The sequence below is a fragment of the Bombus pyrosoma genome, linkage group LG14 (genome assembly GCF_014825855.1).
Source record: "Bombus pyrosoma isolate SC7728 linkage group LG14, ASM1482585v1, whole genome shotgun sequence".
NCBI lineage: Eukaryota > Metazoa > Arthropoda > Insecta > Hymenoptera > Apidae > Bombus > Bombus pyrosoma.
The window spans coordinates 7,238,545-7,260,962 of record NC_057783.1 but is presented as its reverse complement, the minus strand read 5'-3'; the positions used below and the strand labels follow the sequence as shown (position 1 = coordinate 7,260,962).

Genomic DNA, 22,418 nt, shown 5'->3' with positions numbered 1-22,418 from the left:
TTATAAGTAAATAATAATTATAAATATCGCAGATGAAATAATTTCTCTGCTAGAATACAAGAAATTTTCTTTTAACGATAAGCATGATTATTCTCGTGCGATAATGATTTAATATATATGTCGGAGAAGCGTTATGATTCGAGCTGGGGTTAGGGGCGTGAAAGGGACCTTCGTTGTGATTAGACATTGTCCTTATGCAACAGAGAAGATATTGACTAGAGCAAGTATGATTGTTACAGATATCGACAAGTAACCGTGGTAATTAGATACTCGAGACGCTAAGGGCAATGATCCTAGGTTCGATAACGAATCCGCGGTCAACGGGATAGTAGACGTATGCTCTCACAAAATCTAAGCCCGACCCTTGGTTAACACATCGCGAAGACGTTATTCCTTTTTCGTTAATAAAGTCGCAAACAGGAATGGAATTTTCGTTGCGATGATGCCACCGAGGAAAACTATGACGGGGTGTGCCTAAGGGCACGAGATCATCGGATTCGTGGAGAAAGCCTCCGTTCGGAAAGTGAGGGAAATTGACGTTGCTGTTAATTGGTCAATTTCCACTTTGATGGTTAGAAAAGAATTCTAGCCGCCCTTGAGGGGAGAGTTGTTAATGAGGAGCGTCGTTCAAGAGAAAGTAGGTTTCCCCGATATTCCCGTAATTGGGACAAAGACTGTTTTCTGTTTGCAGGACTTGTAATTAACTAAATCTTAATATTTACGACGGGTCCTCAGGCTAGCTGAACATGCACTGCGGAAACGCATCGGCATCTGGCGACCATCTNTCATCCCTTGACCGCGGCTACGCTGGCGACTGGTTGTCGCCTCGATCCCAAGCTCATTGTCACGGATCCCAAATAAGTACACTCAGGTTGAATGATAATTGTTTAATTACGGCTACGGTAGAATCTAAATTGTAATATTACGGGATTTTCCCAAGGTTCCCAAGGAAGGCTCCGGTGTTCTTTCATCTCCGACATATATTATGTACATCATACAATAGAGAAGAGAAAGGCAAGGGCAATACAAGACGGGGAGGAAGGACAAGAAGGTAGCGCAGCAAGGAGGCAAAAGACCAAAGGACAATAACGTGCAGTCACAAGTTGCAATAGTTTGTAGTCATTAGTTTTAGCGACTAGAGATAAGAATATGCTAACGAGTGCAATACAATAAATGTAAGAAATGTAAATTGAAAATTCGTCCAAAGCCGAAAGGCACGGACTAAAATAAATAATAATAATAATAATAATAATAATGTATATCATACATCACGCGACGATGACGATAGTCGTGTTTATTGTTAAATTAGTACAGATTTTTCTAAATTAGCAATTACATAAAATAGTGTAAATTACGATACGCTCAAGTTTGAAAAAGTTAAGATTTCTAGAATGGAACGTCTCCTTTACGACAAGGTCCTATGTATCGGTTGATAGTGTTAAAAGGATTGTAACGATTCAATCGATGATGCCAGAAAAATCGTAACAACGTAATTAAAGTAACACACGTATAATGCATGCAGTATGAGAACAAGAAAATAAATATCAGCAATGAGAACAGCAGTTAAAAAATTGCAGCCGAGATATATAGCCTGCAATGAAACTTCAGATCCTTATCTCTTCAGCTTCCTATCAATTCCTCCAACACGTTAACTTTTATGCTTGACCGATTTTACGATCTCTCTACATAGAAGCCGCTATACCTTCTCATTCAAGAACCGCCTGTAACCTTTCACACCTCTCAAGTGATTACTGGCATAATAGCTGCTGCGATTGACCAAGTACAGGCCCGGCACATTGGTTTATTTTCAGCCGAAATCTTGTTATCGGATTACAAGAAGAAAAATAGACTTCCAAAGAAGTACAAAATCAAAAGAGAAATTCACCAGCTAAACGGAAATAGACGCGATTTATTTAATCTAAAACCGATGGAGAATCGTTGAAACGTTCAAGCAAGAAGCTATTAATACCGATTTCTTCAATTTCACTAATAATATTACCTCGATTATATACGGAGAGAGCCAGATCTGCAAAAAATATAAACTAAAAAGAAAAAAAGAGGAGAGTTAGGTTTGCTTGGATAGAAGAAAAAAAAAATGAAAAAAAAAAAATAGAAAAATGTTGAAAAACCGTGAAAACGTTGCAGATGGTTTATTCGCGATTGTTCCCGCGAAAAATGTGGAGTACGATGACTTCGAATAGAAAACAAACCGAGTCGCAGCTTTTGGTCCTCGGTTGTGTGCAACTTGGCGGGAATAATATTCTATTTGGAGGCGGGCCAACGTCAAAATGCAGATTTCTGGTATGTGCATCGGCACCTACTATTTCACCTGCATATTCGCCTTACCATACGAAATACGCGAGAGAGGAGGCACGTGGTGTGCTTCTGTTTGCCTGTCACGTGTCTATGCGTAGCTCAACGTACATTTCTATTTCGCACGTTATCTTAAGGCGCAGAGAAAACGGCGAATACATACATCCGCTATATCCTCGTTTGTCTATCTATAGTTTCGAACGTATTCTGTCGCGTGATGCAACTTTGTAAGCACGAGGTCCTTCGAAATAGTTCGAATAGCAACTTCGTCAAACAGCTTTGATCTTCTCATTTCCGTAGCTCATATTGCGACGAAATAAGGAGAATTTCGCGAATCTGTTCCGCTGTTGATATAAAACGAGAAATTATAAGAGTTTGCCTTGGAGTACAGGTGGAATATTATTTTTTATTATTTTTATTGCAAACCATAAATTTTTCCCTCGTGTTTCGTTGTTTTATCGAAGAGCAAGCAAGCTTTACTTCACCGCTAGTAGAACGAACGAAATAATAGCAAATTGCAACACATACGTACACGTGTAATAAGAGTACAAATTCAATGAAAAAATTAAGGATTAAAATACAGTTGGCTAACATAAGGTGAATATAGACTTGAAGCAATTTTAGAAAAATCTAACGGTAGAAAGAGACGATCGCGTTGAAAATGTAGATATGAAGGAGAACAATTTGCTAAAGAAAAAGAAAAAATAACAATAAAAATTCTGTTTAATAAAATAAAATAAAATAAAAATTCTGAATTAATAGATTGTTGTATAAGGTAGTTCCTGAGAAAATCCAGTTTGAAAGTTTGACGACTATGCTTAAACTTGGCTAATTCCAAACTGGACAAGAGTAAATAATCGAAAGAAGTTAAACTGCGTGAGAAAATAAGCGAAAAATGTAGAATGACACTTTTTCGCAAGATGCTTTGTTTTCGAGAACAATAAATTTGAAAATGTATCGTGCGTATCAAAGCAGTTCTTGGCGAAACATATTCAAACGTATCATTTATTTAACTTGAACGGAAAAATGTTATTTTACATTTTTGACTTATTTTCGCGTGTATAACAACCTCCTACTGATTGTTTACTCATATCTAATCGGAACTCGGCCAAGTTTAAGTATACTTGATAGTTGACATTTTCAAACTCGATTTTCTCACAAACAAATCGTCCAACGAACAAACTTTGTTCAATATTTTCGACATATCTTTTCACGTGGAATCAGCCTGTACCCAATTGTACCACCAGTTACGAACGTGTATATATAGAATATCACGAGTCACTGGTCTATCACTGTTTACAATAAGAGCGAGACGCTGAGTAGGCTGAGAAAGAGGCTTAATCGGAACAAATCGATAACAACTTGAATTAGTACGGTTACGTACGCTCCTTGAACTTGGTGCAATCTCAATCCATCTTGCAGCTGACAAATCGATGAGCGCGAGGATGCAAGTAACAAGTGGAGGAACAGGATCGCAGGTTCAAAAAATTCTGTACGACTTTGTGCCGCATTCGCAACAACCTTGTCGCGGAAGCCGTATTTTACATCGAGACACATAACATAAAGGCTTCGTGTCACCGTACACTTGTACGATTCGTTCAATTACATTAACTCTCTGTGTTTAAACTGTGACACAGAAAAGGGAGAGGACACGAAAATGGGAAATTGAGGCTGCGAAACAGGGGAAAGTGATCGAATGGAAGATTTTCTATGAATAGGGACGGTTTCTCAACCACTTTTTTCTTCTCACTGTATTGCTATTATTAGTTTTCTAAGAATAAGAGAAGGATCTATCGAAAACCTATTATCTTCCTCTAGAATCAGAATATCGCTGAAAGGTAACTTATCTGAGAGAGAAAAATGTGAAAAACAAAAATCTATCAAATTCAACCGAAGCAAGATATTCAATAAAATTTATTTCGTAGCGTTCGAATCTATAGTTTCCTGGTCTTCGCTATCCTATTCTTAGCTTTCTGAGAATCTATCTAAAATTTACCTATTTAAAATTCCTGATTTTTCGAAACATTGTCCCAGATTGTTTTAAAGCTAAAATCTAACGCTAAAGTAACGTGTTTGAAAAAGAGAGAGACAGAGAGAGAGAGAGATAGATCGTTCGATCTATAGATCTTCCGATGGCCTCGTTTTCACTTGCGATCATCCGAACGACTCTAAATTACCATCACCACTATCTTATCGTGCAGTCTCTTTTACAGGATCATAAATACGAGAATTGTACAGATCTCGGGAGAAACGGCCACGTGCCTGCTCGTGTCGTCGCTGTAAATTACTCAAAACCAACACAATAATGAGTAAGCAAGTTGGAAGCAGATAAGCTTTGTCTTGCAACTTATTACCATAGCTTGAGCATGTTAACAAGTAACAAGAAATTCTTCCTTCCTTCGACCAACAACGTTTTTCTCCTTCCTCTGTAACACCGCTATTTCACACCTACCATACTCTAATTCCCTCGGTTCCAGGTGTCTAAATTTTATTTCTACGTATTTTGCATACGAACACCGTGGCTGGATTTTCTCCTTTAAAACTGCGCTGCAACAGTGATTGAATTTCATTTTTATATTTTCAACATACGTCAAACGTCATATGTCTGCAAAAAAGGATTAAACCCGGTATTAAGTTTAAGTAAACAACCATATGTTCGATATGAAAAAAGGCAATTTCAAATTTTATCTGCAAACGATTATAATGGCATTTATATACGGCAAAGGTCGAAATTTTTCATAAAATGAACCTTTTGCAAAATATACCAAAGTCAACGTGAAAAACACGAACAACATAAACATTAAAGTGGAGGATTTCTTGTAATAAGAAGGAAAAAAGCAGGGCATTTTTATGCATTCATTTTTAGATCAGTTATATTGTGATACTAGAACTTTTTGGGATGTAAATAGATAATCTTGAAGTATATGTAATTCTGTTTATTTCAGTTCTTCTCATTGTTTATCGTATATTACACGAGTGTCGTGATTAAATTTGGCAATGTAACCATTGTTGACGCGCGCGGTAATAGTATTTTTCACGGTCGTCAGAATGCAAAAGTATAGGAATTTTCTTAAAGTTGGATACTTTGCGCTGAAATTGTATCTATGCTTGAAAGAAAAACATGCAAATTTGGAGAGTTGTAGCGTTTAGAAGAAAAATGTACTTCCTTCGCCGGATAAATTGAGTTTGTATCGTTTCAAAAGATATTATAAAGAAACAATGGAATGCAAATTTCAGGTCCATTCCCTGGAGATATTTGTAAAAAGCGAGTAAACCTTGTTCGAAATTGATGAATCAACTAGTTTCTCGTGCACGACAGTTCGATAAGCATTGAAAGTGACAGTTTAAAAAGCTAATAAACAACAATGAGAATTGAAGTAAAAAAATTACACTTGCACTTCAAGGCTACATTTACATCCCAAAAAGGTTTAGATACAATGTAATCAGTATCTAGTCTAAAAAAATTTACAAAAGTCACTTGCTTTTATTGTTTTTACACGAGAATCCTTCCGTACTAGAAAATTCTCTCCTTTTGCATTAGAACAAAATTTCCAAACAACAGAAACTTCTGTATCAGAGATTATTTGAACGTGAATTCTTTAACGTATCCTTAAGTCCTAACATCTCAACTTTCTAAATGCTGACATTGGTACTTCTTGCATCAAGCCGCAGATACACATATTTAAGTGTATATCATATTCAGTTTCTTTAAATTCCAAGCAGATTACTGTCCAGCAAAATTTTCATTGTTACATATGTACGCAATTTAAATTTTGTCTTTCTTTCTCACTTCGCGTGAAATAATGTCTGAATTTCACTCTCATACGTATATCGTGTGTATTTTACAGAACAATTTCTCAAACTTTTAAAGAAACAGTTAGAGCCTGAATTTCGTTTCTGTATATCCGACCAAACGCTGTCTCCTCGAATTCTTTATAATATGTTCTTCCCCAAACTGAAATGACGATGTCTAGCCTACGATATCATAAAATTCCCCATAAATGTAGAAATATCCGCAGTACAGCCACTAAGAACCAACCAATTCCCCTTACCAAAGATAATCCAATAAACCTGCCAATAAATTACCAATATATTTCGCTTTCGAGCCGTCTCCTATACAACGACAATGATCTCATACTCTAACGATTATCACATGACCAAACCAGTCCTGAAAAACTAGCTTTCTAACTTGAAGCCTATTAAAAAATCGGCTGATTACGGTCCATAGGCAAAATATATAAAATTTGGTGCGGCAATTAACGCGTTAATGGATCAGAAAAGTTCCGCGCGATTCAACGCACAAGGGGACAGACCTTGGCGTTCGGCTGGCACGCTCTGATCGATAAAACGGAAGCAGGCATCGTTCATGGGACGGTTCGACGTTGATATCTGGCGAAAAGGGTGCAGGGGCTGGAGTCAATCAGAAGATCAGGATGGGGACGAGACATCAGGGATGGTGTTTCACGACGCGACGAGGTCATCGAAGCAAAGAAAGAGAAGGCAGAGCTTGTCGTTTCACCGCAAACCCGAAAATATCCATGTCGACCGGTATGTTGAAACCTGGCATAAGCTCTGGCCGGTTGCCAAAAGAGCGGTACTCGGTTGGAGGCCACGCCAGGCCAGAGGCGAGCGGCCTCGTCGATCCCAACGTCCGTTAGGCCTCACGAAAAAAAAAGAAAAAAAAAACAGACAAGTAAAAAGAAACCAGCCAGAAGATCATAGACCATGTCCTTCTATAACGTGCAAGACTGCGAAACACATAATTATTGATTTGCAAAAGTATAAAACGGATATAGAGGATACAGCGTTCCAAACGTCTTTTGACCAGTTAGCTGTTGCGATCTCTTTGCAAAGTGTGTACCTAAAATGCGTGGCAAAAGGTAAGCGATGGCGAGTATACTCGTCAAACACAGAGTATGCGTGGCTATCATAATAGACAATTAAGTTGTAACGAAATGATCGCTTTATTTTTTAATTTTGTTACTGACAAGGCTAGTGATAACGCAAAATACTGTCGTTTCTTCCTGACGAGTATACTCGTCAGAAATAGGTAACTGGTTAAATCGAGCGTAAATGAGAAGGAAGTAAATTTTAGATTTCGATTTTAGGTTTAAAACTTTAAACTTTGACGATGATTGGCGATAAAGGTGTTTCACTACTTCCGTTTTGTCACAGATTTTGAATTTTCAGGAGACAACCGTGTGGTAAACTGCACTTTCACGCCAACGTTCCTTAAACATTCAGGTCTGTCGTCGAGAAGTAAACTGCAATGTTCATCGGACGTTGACGCAAAAGTGCAGCTCATCACACGGTTGTCTCCCGAAAAAGCAGCAGCATGACAAGATGGGAGTGGTGAAACATCTCTAGAAATTCCTAAGCGACGTAATCCTTGTCCAACTAACGTAGCTGCAGTGAAGCAACAACAGCATACACCGTAATTGATATCTGTTATACATAATATGCCCATCATACAATGTAAATATTGTATAATGGACATAACATTTGTTATAACATGCAGTGTCGGTAATTACTTAATAACAGACTGGTCTAATATAGCATTGTACAAGTCTATGTAATATATCTGTATGCTATAATAGTCGCTCAGAAGTGAATGAGAGTTTAAATAAATAAAATAATAAGAACGTAGGAGTGACGTTGCTCGAGGAAGAAATCGAACCACCACTGGGTGATATCAGTCTCTCAAGATTATCACCGAATTACCCTTCGGGAATTTTAATCATCCGTTGACCTTTCAACCGGCTAACACCAGTTAACTCGTTTTCTTCTTCGTCGTCCTGATAACTTTGTATCCGAAGACACTCCTATGTTATACCAACGTTATGCAGCGTTCTCCCCGTGGATTTTTATTTTTTTCACAGAAGACAGGAAAAATAAGAACGTCCTGGAAATTTTTTTCTGATTATACAGGAATCGTTTAATAATGTCCAGCATTAGTATTCCATCGATGTCTTCATAATATGAACGTTTTTAGGACAGAAACGTGCCTGTTATGACGTGAGAGTCTCTTTTCCTATAGAAAAAAACTTCATAAACTTAAAAGATTCTGGGACACTTATCGATGCTTTTATAAGATCTATCGTTAAGTCGAGCTTTTTAAAACTTGTTCGATAAAACAACAGATTCGAAAGACAAATCTCTTTCGCTTGAAAGATTAACTTACTTAAAATATATCGAACACATATATCGGAGGAGTACTTCAAGATTTATCCTCGACAATACCATCAACTGTTGAAGTATTTAATATTCTACATGCGAAGATTGTGCATCTAACAGATAATTATAATAAGTACTGATTAATCGGCGTAATGAATAATCTAGGCAAATATCGAAAACTTATCGTAAACACTTCAAATAAAAATTAGAATATCTAATTTATCTAACTGTACCGCGATTAACGGAGTTCCATTATTTAATATTTACAGGCATCAAAGTATTAAAATCCGGCTGTTTTAAATACATTGCCAATTAGTTGCTGAAACGAGTGGGATGGATTGTTAGAGCAAAACACGTGGTGTGTTCGTTTCCACCCACGGCTACTTTTTTCAGATACCCGTAAATTCGCAATTTACTTCTATTTCTGCAATGACAAACGTCGGTCCTTGAGCGAAGCCATGACGTAACGTGTTATCTCAGTGTCAATCTTGAAATTAATGTCCAACTACATCGCGTGAAAGTGTCGTACACGATAATTACGAACAGTAAACTGCCTGGTCATTGAATATGCACCAAAAAATGCCTCTTTTGTGCTATTTAATCTCCACCATAAATCTGCCTCGCTTACACATCTAACACTAAGTAATCGCTTTTAAATATAAATTCTCTTACCAAGTCCACGTGTTATTTTAATATTCGATGAAACGACTGTTATCCGTGTCGTCTCTTAATTTGTGAAAATACCGTTGGTTTTGCTGAATCCTCATTTCTAAGATATTTACAAAAATAAGCAAGAATTTAATAAAAAAAGTAATCTACTAAGATGGGAAATAATTACCTCATAACTACCCATAAAATTATGTTACAGAGATAATAGTAGTAATAACAACAATATTACCTTTGTTTTTATTAGTAATTTAACTTATGCCTTTTTTAGTAGTAAAGAAAAAAATACTTTCGTTGCGAAAAGTATTTAAGTAAAAGAGTAGTGAACTTACTGTTTCCTGAAAAATTCACTTTTCTTATTGCTGTTACTTTTTTAGGAAACTAATGATATATATATATATATAATGAAATGTAATTGAATAAAGAACGCCATCTTATCAAAGTTATAAACCGTGGATCAAAGATAAGTTAGACACGATAACTATACCAAGATCGTTGGGACAATAGTCTAATGATATTTAATCAAATTCGATTTAAAAATTAAACGTCTGTAGCGTAAAAACTCAAGTGTGAAAATATAGATAACGATAGTAGATGTTGATTTTCTGTATGGTTAACTTAAAAATCTGTCTGACTCACACGGCGCAATATCGCCAACCAAAATAATACCACTAAAAAAATAAATACGGATCTCAAATGCGTAGAAAGGTATGTACATATGTAAAATATTGATTTTTGTAAAAATGATAAGCATCTTTTTTCATTAAAAAAATAATTATTTTTCTGCAGATATGTACGCTTATGTATTCCAAACAGATTTTCGATTTACTTCATAATTTTCCCTTTAAAAATTGTTAAAGTTACCCATGACTCCCGCGTGCTCAGGGTAAACTAACCTCTTAAAAGTAAATAAAAATTTTTCAAAAGAACTCGTGAACCTTCTTTGGTTGAAAACCTTACTCGTCAAATACCAATCTAACCAGCAAACTTTTATCCACATTATAACTACTTAAAACCTGAAACAAATAGCTAGAACCTAAAACAAATACAGATCGGCTAAATTACTAAATAGCAACAACATAATGATTTTCAAATATTTCTAATGATTTTTATGATTACTCACTCTAATCGCCTCATGTCACCTTACAATGAAACCTATTTCATCGCGAATAGCATATGAAACTGGTTGCAAAGCCGAATGGGAAGTAAGCCATTACGTTGAATCAGGGAACTGTCCTTAATTTACTGGCTCTATGTTTCGAATTATTGGTACAACTCCGTTAAGATAATTAACTTCCACTGGATTACCACGGTTTCGCTCTTTTTTTTCTCTACGTAGCGTACAACGTATTTTACTTTTTGCTTCACTTTCTTTATTTCTGTTTTGTTGTTACCGATAGACAAAAGTTGAACGAATGCCGCGATTGCGCAAAACACAATTACCTGAGGTGGACTCGAACCTTGTTCCATAGATAATGCAGCTCTCATGAAAGTCGGATTATTGCCTCTCGATATACATATGTAACTTGAGAGACGCACTTTGGATCGTTACTTATATTTTACGCGTCGCACCATGTAAAGTGCTATGTAAATTAACCTAGCGAAAAAGCGTGTGTTCAGAGAAAAAACAATGACACGTTTGAAAAGGAGCTTCAGTGGATTATTACACCAGAACTCTTTCATACAATAATTTATTAACTGCTGTACATTAACAAGTGACAAATCATAAATCATACATATAGACATGTGTTGTACAAATGATTCTTATAATCTTGCAGTCTTATATCGAACAGGACAATCCTTGTAATTTATAAAATTCACTTGTAGTATTGCATAAAAAGAGATATTGGTAACTTGTAATTTCTAACTTATACAATTTTGCTAATAATATTGGAACAAACGTGTTAAAGGGATAATACGTGTTAAAAGGATATAAAAGCTAAATAATTTCTAAACTCCATACAAATGTAATTCCATTTGTGAAGCTGACGTAGAACCACGAACGTCAGTTAAGATAGATATGGTCGAATAGCAGGCTAAGTAAACACATACGCAATCAACATTTTATTTCATTCTCCCTTCTTTATTACTCTCCCACTCTGTTTCTTTTAACACATTCCATGTACACCAACTTTATACGATTTGTACAAACCGCGTGGAACATCGATGATCCATGTGCCCACGTGTGTTCATTATAATAATGCGTTAAATAAATTATATTTCATAGTTGCACAATTATTATCGAAAATGACCTAATTTATAAAATATTGATATACTCTAGTGTTCAGGAACTATTTCATGATTTTGTATGTCTAGTACGGAATGTGTCAATAAACTTGAAAGAACACGCATTTTTTAAATTCAAAGCAATCGAAAATGGAATACCAAAGAATAACAAGGCATTGTTGTAAATAGTGATCCAGAAAAGAATATGATTCTATAGACAATTGACATTCAATAAATATAAATCGATAGTTTTACCATGAAATTGTTACTTTGCATTGAAATCTATCACATGGCATTAAAAGCATTCCTCCCATGATCAAATCGGGAAGGTTAGTTAAAATCGCTTAGTAAAACAGTCGTATTGAGCCGAACTTAACCGAGCATATAGGTTGAGCAAGTGAAAGTGAGGTTAGGTTGGTAACATCACGTGGTGCACCACGGGGTCCAAACGAGGTTAATCGAGAGACCAAGAAGCGAGCGCCGGCGCAACCAATGAACATAAAATGCGTGCTTACTATTCTCTATTCCTTTTTTCCTATCTTACTTCAACGAAATCCCTCAAATAACCTTGTATTTTTTTCATTTCCTTTATACGTTATTGCTCGATACCAATGAACGAGAGGAAGAAAAAGCAAGCGATTAGCATAAAAATTTAAACGTCACAGAACCCCTCCATGTTCAAAGAAAAATATCGACGACGCGACACAGCGATTCGTCAATGAAAACACGAGAGAAAAACGTGTTTGGCATTCGTCGAATCGCCGCCAGTCAGCGCTGAAGTAGTATTGTGCGCGAATTTCGAAGAAAAGGAAAAATGCGCGTTCTAACAAGGCAAAGATCGAGCTAGGGATAGGAGGGGAGATTATCGAGCTCGTACAGAAAAGATACGCTAAAAAGATATATCGTTATATTTATCTAAAATTAAATAGTATTACAGCGGATACTTACCAATCAATGGAAAAATACTAGGTTGATCGAGCAGCGACTTAAGACTGTTTTCAACAAGAGTGGGAGAGGAACGATCCTTGTCACTCATTTCACGCACTGCGCCACGAAGCCGCACGTTCTGAGGGTTACACACGCACACCACAATCCGTTCAGTACACGGTACACCGCACGAAAGAACGAACGGCAGATATAGATAGACTTTCTATGTGTGTACACACGGGACTATACAAACTGCAAGTGTGTACGCGTAGGAGAAACAGCACACACAGACACACGAACGTAACGGTGTGTAGTAATAACAACGAGCACGCAGGCCAACGAGAAACGAATGTGCCTCCCGTGGGACACGATTAAACGACGTTCTTCTAGACCGGCAGAGAGAAAAGGCGCCCGCACCCGAACCTCTCACCTCGTCACGATGTTTCTACTATCACCCGAGACGGTCGCGGCCCGTTCGAACACTCTGGCCACGTTAAAATAAACGCGGAGCGCTATACCCAGCGCACGGTGCTCTTGAAAATCAATCTAAAAGTGGATCGGCTGGTGGCGCAATCTCCTGGCTAACCTCTGGACCGACTCGCGAACAAGTGAACGACGCCTGCCGTACTGATAACGAACAGTGTCTCTACTTTTGCCTTATCGCGATGCGCGCGCATCCGTCCCCCGACCTCCCACACCGCCCATCCACGAACGTTTCTCAGCCATGATCAGCAGTTTTCGTTTCGTTAAATCTTTGCTCACGATATCTCTTTCCTTTTTCTTTATTTCACGTTATTTTTCCTCATTTAATGATCAAGTGTTTTCCTCGCTTAAATCTTTTTAAATTTCTAGCTTGCGTTCGTTAAGTTCGGTGCTCTGTGTGCGTTTCGAAGTTGAAAACGCTGACGTTCGCTCCTTTCTACAAATGTATAGACATTTTTGTTATTTATAATGTTATGTATAATATTTTTGTTATTTCCTATATGCTATAGTTACTTATAATGGGTGTTATAATGTTAATTTTCAATAGCTTATAACTAGATTGCAGATGCTTATTATATAGGTTCAAGTGTACAAAAATGTACAAAATATCTATGTTTATAATATTTAGGAGATCCTATTTTGTTAGTTGTATTTCATAAAAATATAGATTTGCATAAATATGTTCAGTCTACTTACAACCGCACAATCTAAAACAGTGAATCAATGAAAAAAAGTATAAGTAAAAGTCGTATAAAAGATGTAAAGTTATTAGATTAATGGAAGTATCGTATATCACGTAATCAATCATTGGTCAATGATTATATGCATGAAAATAAACTAAGATTCATATATTTATGTAAGTCTAAAAAGGACAAAATGTTATAATATAAGCAAATGTTATCAAAGTACTTTATATATTAGTATATAGGATATCTTATAATTAATTGTATTATTAGAAGTAATTATATTTCAGGTGAAGAAACTTCTACTATATTGAATACTCAAATACTTTATATATCATTATTTATGTACAAATTCATGAAATATAAAGCAGATTACAGCTTTAATGACTTATGCTGCATAATAATACTTGTAAGTACAAATTGAACACTGTTTCAAAGTGGAAGTTGAGACTGTTTAGAATATTTTAAAGTACCAGTAAAAAGGCAAAATGCTCAATTACAATATTGGTACATATCTAAGAGACGTATATGATTATCGAATGCTTTTGTCAATACAAATGCTGAAGACAACTTTTACAAAATCTTTTGCATATAACTATCAAGAATTATGTTTTCCTAATACATGTAAAAGTACTAGCTACACTTGTATACATATTAACCTTCTAATGAAACTCTGAACAAGTTTATATTCTATAGTAATGCATCAAATCTTTCATAAAACTAAAGTCAAATAAGTGAGAAACAAAAAAAATTTTTAATTAACGTATCAATTATTCGGATTATGTTTGTCTCTAAACTGTTTTAAACGTTTCTTAAAGAATAAAACTTTCCTGAAGAAGAACACGTAAAATGTAAAACTGATCTGGAAATATTCAGACAGGAGTATTTATAACAAAAATTACTGTATCAATACACGACTGTGCCTTCTATGTTCGGTCATTTGTTTACGTTTGAATATATCAAGTGCATTCATCAGAGTCATTTCGTTTAGAAAGTAGTTTATGTATATTGCTAGCAAAATCATTCAAACCCAGACACTTAAAGATTCAGTGGTAGTTTGAGAGGCGGTGAAGCTACCACGATGTTTATTAAAGAAAGCTCGAATTTCAGCAGGAGTGGAAGACCACCTACGATGCCTAGCTTTTTCCGCTGGTACCACCGGTAAACCCACCTCTTGATGACAACCTCTTATAGGAGAAATTGGCAGAACGTTAGGTAAACCAATTTCTTGAAAAGAACTCATAGAAGAAAATCCACTCTCATCCTCGACGCTGCTCACACTGTCAGTTGGCTTTGATTTAGAAGATTTATCCTTTTTCTCTACTTTTCTAACACATCTATTTGGCGTAGATGTCGGCGTACATACGTAAATATGTTTGTGATTCGATATGGATACGTTGAAACAGTTATTATTTGGAAGTAGATCCTCTTCTTCGGTAGTTTTGCTGCTTCCTGAGTTGAGTGAGGTGGTGTCAACGGATCTTCTTATACCAGGGAGAAGATCGTGCAAACTTCGACTGATCTCAACAATGTTTGACGATGATTTTACGAAACACCTACTGTCGTTATCGGTACTACTTGATTCGTTCCCATGGTCATAACTGGAACATCTATTGTATCCGATAGCTTCCTGCAAGCGCGTTGCATTTACGTAACTACCATCCTGCAAGGTCACTGATACCTCGTTGTGATGATTATTGTAACGATGATGCTCTATGGGCGATGGGGAGGATTCGTTATTTTCTATCGGCGAGATTCTGGCCAGATCCGGTTCTCTCATTGAGAGCAACGACTGAACTGTTCTCATTAATCTGAAACAATTAATTTACAATTAGTTAAAAACAGTTTACTATCTTCATATATTTTAAATAAAGAGATATTTAAAGTTACTTATTAGTAACTAAACACTACAAAACAATTAATTTAATCACTTAGGTATCTAGTTACGTACCTAAATGCTTCTTGGGATAGTTTCTGGGGCGGTATATCATTCGGATTCAGCACGGGTATCGTAGGGCTTTTATAAACAACACCGTCATGAGTTTTATTGAGACCCTGAGATTTATTACGTGGAGGAGTACAATGCGCTGGATCGTTTCTACGAAGCATCGACCAAGTGAATTCGCGGTAGTTGGTAGTGCACGGTGAGATCTGTGTGACCGATTTTGACTTCGTGAAACGAGAGGAAGTCGAAGACGATGGCGCTGAGGAAACATGATTCGACGAGGAATCTGCGTCCACAGTCTGAACGCTATGGCTACGTGGAAACCGTCCCGTTAATTTCTTATCCTTAGGATTACTCTTCTCGTGAAGAATATCCAAGCTTTTACGGGCTCGGTCCAGGAAGTGCAGCACCTGCTCCATCAGGGCACGGTACATCTGTCTATTTGCTTCTATCTGTAAAATTTTTTATAAATAAATATTCGTGCAATTTACACTGTTTTATTTCTATAATAGAGTTATATTATGTTTCAATCATATTGTATTATTAACATATTATATTTTCATATAAAGATTTGTGCACAGGTTTGGAGTATTAAAAGCTTCAAACGTACACACACACTTACTGGACATGACCACAGCATTTTTGTTGCATACAGAATAGTTATTTATATATGTAACCATTGTGTGAGCAATAATAATGCTATGGTTATTCAATAAATGCACAAGTACAATAGATTTGAAACTTTAATATTTAAGGAATGGGGATTCAAAGCGATTTTGTGGCATTTTTATTAAACTATAAAAAACTTTGTTAAAAGAGATGTAGAAATAATTGCCTGTGTCTAAAGTTGAAGCTGTACTGTTTTAAAATTGCCAAAGTGTTTCACTTCTTTGCATATTTTTAATTATTAATATTTCTACAGGTACTAAGGTGTTAAAAATGGCAGTGGAATATTTTTCGTGGACAGACGGTGAAGTATTCAAGGAATGGGGATAAGGTAATCTGGTCGAGGACATCAACAATTTCCTCTTGTAAATCAGGTATGTTAAACGATCGTGGTTTATGGTTAAATAGAGACCTGTTTCAGTTGCCATTGCAATGTTTCAACCTGTGTCTGCAAGAAAACATTGTCTACTACTTGTACGTGAGGTATTTGATTGGTCGCTAAAATGTTCTGAAGTCTTCGGTTCTCTTCTATCAACGATCGGTATTGCTGAAACAAAAAACAAAAATGACGAAATTAGTTAACGATAATTATCGGTGTTTTCTTTTTAAATTCAATTTCTTACTTTTATCGCACTTTAAGTTTAACGAGGAAAGTGTCCAGCTCTCGAACGACTTTCCTGAACGTAATCGTTTCAAAAGAAGAAAGAAGCGACGTGGTACGACGTATATACACGCGTTAATACAAGGTTTCACCTTGCGTAGGAGATTTTCACACGGTGGAGTGAACACGATTCGACGTTAGCAGAGCGTATGCCTATTTATTTTACGGACATTGCTTTACCAACAGCGGTATATTTTATTTTAAATAATACATTGCTCTAATCACCGTTAAACGTAAGAGAAACGTTAAATATTTGCATCATTAATTACCTTAAACTTTTTGTCGATTATCTAATTAATATTCTAGCGTCTTCATTTTATAAAATAATATTCCAGGTACAATATTGCATAAGTCTATGAAATACAAATGTATACAACCGTATTAACATATTAAACATATTATACAAAATGTATAATAAAATAATAAGATTTAAAGGTGAACTCTAGATAAATAAATTAAGGAAGAAATATTCCGGAATTTGTATTAAATTTATTATATGCTTATTAATATGACTACCAGGTTTCTAATTGATATTCTAGAGCTATTATTTTATAAAATAATATTCTACAGAATTTCCAGCAAATTTATTACCACGATATTCCAAAATTTCCTTTAGACCTAATCAACCTTCTAAAATATCTGCTAGATTTCTGACTATTATCCTGAAGAACTTATTTACATCCTGAAACAACATTTCAGGATTTTCGCTAGAATTACAGCCAATATCAACAAATATTTAACATATCCGTGATAAATATTTAAAAAATCTCCTGCTAAACTCGTATCATCAAGAAACATCCAATAACGGATCAATAGCAAATTTCCCCCCCAAGAATAGAAATCTTTACCATACTGAAAATAATCAAACAACCCAACATTAATGATCCTATTCGGTCAACATCCTCGGAAGTCTTTTAAAACGCCATCTAATACACCCCAACAGAATTCTAATAGAAGTCGAATAGAAAACGCACAAAGAGGACTGGAGTTTTCCGCGAGTCCAGTCACGAAGTCGTCATTGAGCAAACAATTAGACATCGGCGAACAGTTACTTGGACAAGTTGAAAAGGTTCGAGCATCGATGATGCACCGCCATTCGAACGGATAGGCCCTTTAACATTTGCATATTTCTTTCTTTTCGGTGGCCGAGTCGCGGACACCGGGAATAAAAGAAGTTCGAAGAAACACGAGGTTTCTGACATTTCCATACAATGGCGGGAAAAATACGGTACGAGTTGCGAGATATCCGGCGATGGGCCATGCCTGATAACGAAGCCAGGACGCGCGAGATGTTGAAAGAATCATGCGTTCATCGTTCGGTCGCCACGCGTTCAACTATCACTGTTATTAGAATCATCAGCGGAGATTTGCTCTCAGCCAGTCGCAGAAAAATACACGATATTTCGAAAACCTTGAATCTTTGCTCTTTTCAACGCTCCGACTCTCTTGGACCGCCTCATGCAATTCAAATGATGCTATTGGCCAATTTCTTTATGACAATCCTTTTACGTAGACCCTCTGCTATAATAGCAACGAGTTTCTATAATAATATTAAGTAATATTTTATGCAATAGATTCTTAATAATTAAATTAATAAATCGTTCTGTTCAAATTGTAAGAACTGTTTGTACGATAGAAGTCTGTATTCTTCTTCGTTCGTTCGAAAGGATGGAGAGACAATTTTTTGAGGGATATTTTCAAACTGTAACTTGTATTATTTAAGCGTAAACTTGGTAATTATGGATTATTATATTATTGACTAAGAAAGAACCCCGTTGGCTCGGTCGGCTGGCACTTGGGCCCTTGGTTATCGAAACTCAATTTTCCTACATCCTAATAGTCGAATTTTCAGCCAGCACCTCTGAAACTCGGGTTTATTCCTAGTTGCATGTGTTTATTTCACCGCGGTCTCTGGTTGTCACGGTGGAACCCGTATAAAACTGTAGGTCCACCAAGGATGGATAGAAAGAGAAATGAGAAAAGCAATGAAAAGATAAAAGGAATAGAAGAAGCAATGAGAAGATGACAATAAAAGTTGTCCCTTTTATATCTAAAGTGTTTTCATTTTTTGCTGTGTGTATTATTGATTTAGGAAATCATTGAAGAATACAAGAAGGGTCCCGGACAAGAATCGCTACTACCTCTTCCTCTTCCTGCTGATCTTTCTTTGAAAGTATGCTTTTCATGTATTTAAGTGTTACATCCGTTTGGATTTAAAATGGAAAACCACTTACTTCAGTAAAATGTGGATTCTCTCTGGACGATCTTAAAACCAATTAAGAAGGTTTATTTAATATATGTTTTATGTAATATACATTTTATTTATCATATCTAAATATGAAGTTTAGCCAACAGAAAACGAGACGCGTTATCAAACGAAGCGGCTCAAAACGTCATAAAATAGAAAACCAGACGAAGCTGCAACTGGGATAATTAATTGCACTCGAATAAGTAAAGAATTAGCAATTACGGATTCTTGACACTCGCTTTCACAGCCACGAACTCCGATCATATTCTTTATTTCTCTAATAAAACATCCATCTCTCATCACCAATAAATGTAGAACAAATGTATCATAAATTACATGTATGTTACATATCATAAATTATTAAAAAGTTCGTAACACACGGTGAAAGAATACAAAGTCCCAGGTTGGTTTCACCGATGGTTTCACCGTATCACAAGGAGCGCGAAGAAAAGTCGGTATCGCTTTTACGCGCGTAAAACGGCACTATGATGGAAGGATAAGACGACGTGTTTTGCCTATGGTTTCTTTGACGATGAGCCGGCAAGGGTTTCTTTCGGTGTCCCGTTCACATAAGGGAATTTGTACGTAAAGCTGAAATTTTTCAGCGGGGACATAAGCGGATGGGGTTCCGCATGGTCGCTCAGCTTGAACCGTCCACCGGTGGAATACTATCATGACGTCACTCGCTACGGTCACTGCCTGAATTATTCAGTATTTCTTCGTTTCTACTTGTACACACTGACTATACCTCTTTGTATCTAATAGTCGTCGCAACTCAAACAAGATAACGTACATAGCGTCACGTAATTGATAATGCAAATTCTATATTTTCAACTTTTACGATGTTTATTCGATGATTCGACGATATACTCATATTGATATTGGTATATCTCGCCTCCGATACCGTCTCTGATAACAATTAATAGTTGCGCTTTGTGCCCACGTTTCCTCAACATTTCAAGTCACTTTTTAAGGGCACATCTGAAACTGAACGAGTGCAATCAGCAAGCAGGCTGATTTCATTCTTAATTTTGACAGATATAAAGATGGATCTATCAAGGTAGAAACAACCATAGAATGTTTTTACCAAGTCATGTTGTTATTTCGAAAATTATATGTTTATCTTCCTCGATGAGCAAGGGGGATGGTTTTTTTAAATTCTGACAGATATAAAGATGAATTTTTCAAAGTAGGAAGAATCATAGGAAATTTTTACCAAATCATGTCATTTAAAAAATTCCATGTCTATTTTCCTCGATAAAATTGATCTTATTAGCAAGGGGGATGAATTTTTTAAGATTCTGACAGATATAAAGAGTCTATCAGGGTAGAAAGAAACATGGGAAATTTTTACCAAATCATGTCATTAAAAAAATTCTATGTTTATTTTCTTCGATAAAATTGATTTTATTAGCAAGGGGAATAATTTTTTAAAATTCTGACAGATATAAAGAGTCTATCAGGGTAGAAAGAAACATGGGAAATTTTTACCAAATCATGTCATTTAAAAAATTCCATGTTTATTTTTCTCGATGAGCAAGGGAGATGGTTTTTCAAAATTCTGACAGATATAAAGATAAATTTATCAAAGTAGGAAGAATCAGGAAATTTTTACCAAATCATGTCATTTAAAAAATTCCATGTTTATTTTTCTCGATAAAATTGATCTTATTAGCAAGGGGGATGATTTTTTAAAATCATCCTGATAGATATAAAGGGTCTATTAGAGTAGAAAGAAACATAGGGAATTTTTACCAAATCATGTTGTCATCTAAAAAATTCCATGTCTATTTTCCTCGATAAAATTAATTTTATTAGCAAGGGGAATAATTTTTTAAAATTCTGACAGATATAAAGGATCTATCAGGATAGAAAGAAACATGGGAAATTTATATCAAGTCATGTTATTTAAAAAATTGTACGTTCGCTTCGCTCAATAAAATTGTCGATCTTATTAATAGTATTATATACAAGGTGTCACGTAATCGACAGTGCAAACAGCAAAGGGTATGATTTCTCGAAATTCTAATTAAGATTGAATCGTATGAATCGATTGAATCGTATATAGGTTGTCTGCATATTCGAATATACGAGATTATGAAAAAATCATTCGAAATAACAGAGTTGTCTCGTCCGAGACTGTCCATCCTAAATATATCCATTACTTCAAGCAACAAGCGAAAATATTGCGTAGAAAATTCGTACGATCGTTAGAAGACATAACACGGTGACGATAATTTTGTCGAATGGGAGAATCAACTTTTTGCGACCTAATTCAGTTGAACAGCGAGTAATTACCGAAAGACTCGCGTTATTTGAAGAACATTTCTTACAGTATAAATCATGAAAGTTTTTCGTTTCAAACCAGTATTAGTGTGACTAATGGATTTATGCAGAGAGTACGGGTACCATTCGAACGTGCATGACACAGCACAGAAACGATCAACATAATAAAACGCGGAAATATGATATAAAATAAAATTCTAGGACGCGAATCAAGCCTGAATATCTTACATTTAATACCGTAAGAATTTTATCCGATAGCCTACTTTACACTCTGAAGCAGAAACGCGTGTATTCATCGGATATTTAAAGGAACGATTTAAATAAAAAATGACGAAAGAAGCGCCTTAACCATTTAAAAGAATTTCGAACTTTTTCGTGTCCAGAGGAAATAGCTGTGATATTAAAATATACGGAATGCTACGAAAAGAAAAAGCTAATTATACTTTCTAAGGAGTTGTTCATTCAAAATTCATAATAGCAAAAATCAGCACGCATCGAGCGTATCTGGGTAAACTTTTATTCGATACGACTTATGAACGCGTCAAAGGAAACATACACAGGCGTGCGAAAATAGACGTCTTCTATGAGCATATATTATCTGCGTAGTATGAAACATTTTGAAATTTCAATAGCGTTGCGAGACTCGATTATCATGATTACTACATCGGTAAAATTTGAAACAGATCTGGAAACGTATATAGAAATTGCAAGCTATTTAGTATAAGTACTTTCTTTTTATTTGCAAAAATATCTCAAGATGCACAGAATGCGCATAACACGCAAAGACACTAAAAATATCCAGAATAGCTGAAACAGATCTTTTCCCTAGATTTCTTTTACTTTTACAAAACTATATATTTACATAAATATCCGCAATACTTTCGTGAGTCAACGTATTATCCTTTGAAGCAGCTGATAACTCCGGAACAAAGTGACTAACTGTACATACATCGGGACAAAGGAATCCCTGTCCTTCGAGTAATTGCAAAATCTGGCTTTACAGACTATTGAGCATCGCCTTAGTCGAAACTATCATCCTTCTAATCAGCCTTGAACGCGTCCGCTCGATTTCACGTTTAACACTAAACCTACCAACACTTCGTGTATACCTAAACCTACCAACACTTCGTGTATACCTTT

The 22,418-nt window shown here is 35.9% G+C and overlaps 2 protein-coding genes and 2 long non-coding RNA genes across 8 annotated transcripts in view; 2 read left to right on the top strand and 2 right to left on the bottom strand.

Annotated features, from left to right (window-relative positions):
* Positions 1-4,889: 4,889 nt before the first annotated feature.
* On the top strand, positions 4,890-7,454 carry LOC122574777. Its single transcript, XM_043742779.1, has 2 exons — positions 4,890-7,193; positions 7,422-7,454. Exons 1-2 carry the CDS (start codon positions 6,680-6,682, stop codon positions 7,433-7,435), a joined length of 528 nt encoding a protein of 175 aa, XP_043598714.1. The 5' UTR covers positions 4,890-6,679; the 3' UTR covers positions 7,436-7,454.
* Positions 7,217-10,582, bottom strand: LOC122574779. The gene is made up of 5 exons (XR_006319188.1): positions 10,277-10,582; positions 10,050-10,189; positions 9,160-9,491; positions 8,495-8,600; positions 7,217-8,344 (listed from the first exon to the last, which is right to left on the bottom strand). It is a non-coding gene; the product is annotated as an uncharacterized LOC122574779 (long non-coding RNA).
* Positions 10,583-12,423: 1,841 nt separating this feature from the next.
* Positions 12,424-18,104, top strand: LOC122574778. Of its 5 annotated transcripts, none has more exons than XR_006319187.1 (5): positions 12,424-13,645; positions 13,763-13,881; positions 14,586-14,687; positions 16,340-16,414; positions 16,505-18,104. It is a non-coding gene; the product is annotated as an uncharacterized LOC122574778 (long non-coding RNA). The 5 variants fall into 5 exon arrangements; XR_006319185.1 differs by having other exon boundaries at positions 14,583-14,687; XR_006319184.1 differs by having other exon boundaries at positions 14,583-14,687; positions 16,492-16,633.
* Positions 13,763-22,418, bottom strand: part of LOC122574773 — a 33,657-nt gene continuing 25,001 nt past the window's right edge. The window contains exons 3-5 of the mRNA XM_043742768.1: positions 16,496-16,630; positions 15,424-15,869; positions 13,763-15,283 (exon numbers count right to left, since the gene is read on the bottom strand). Of these exons, the coding sequence (XP_043598703.1) occupies positions 14,497-15,283; positions 15,424-15,869; positions 16,496-16,630 (1,368 nt within the window). The 3' untranslated portion in view covers positions 13,763-14,496. The remainder of the gene's footprint in view (positions 15,284-15,423; positions 15,870-16,495; positions 16,631-22,418) is intronic.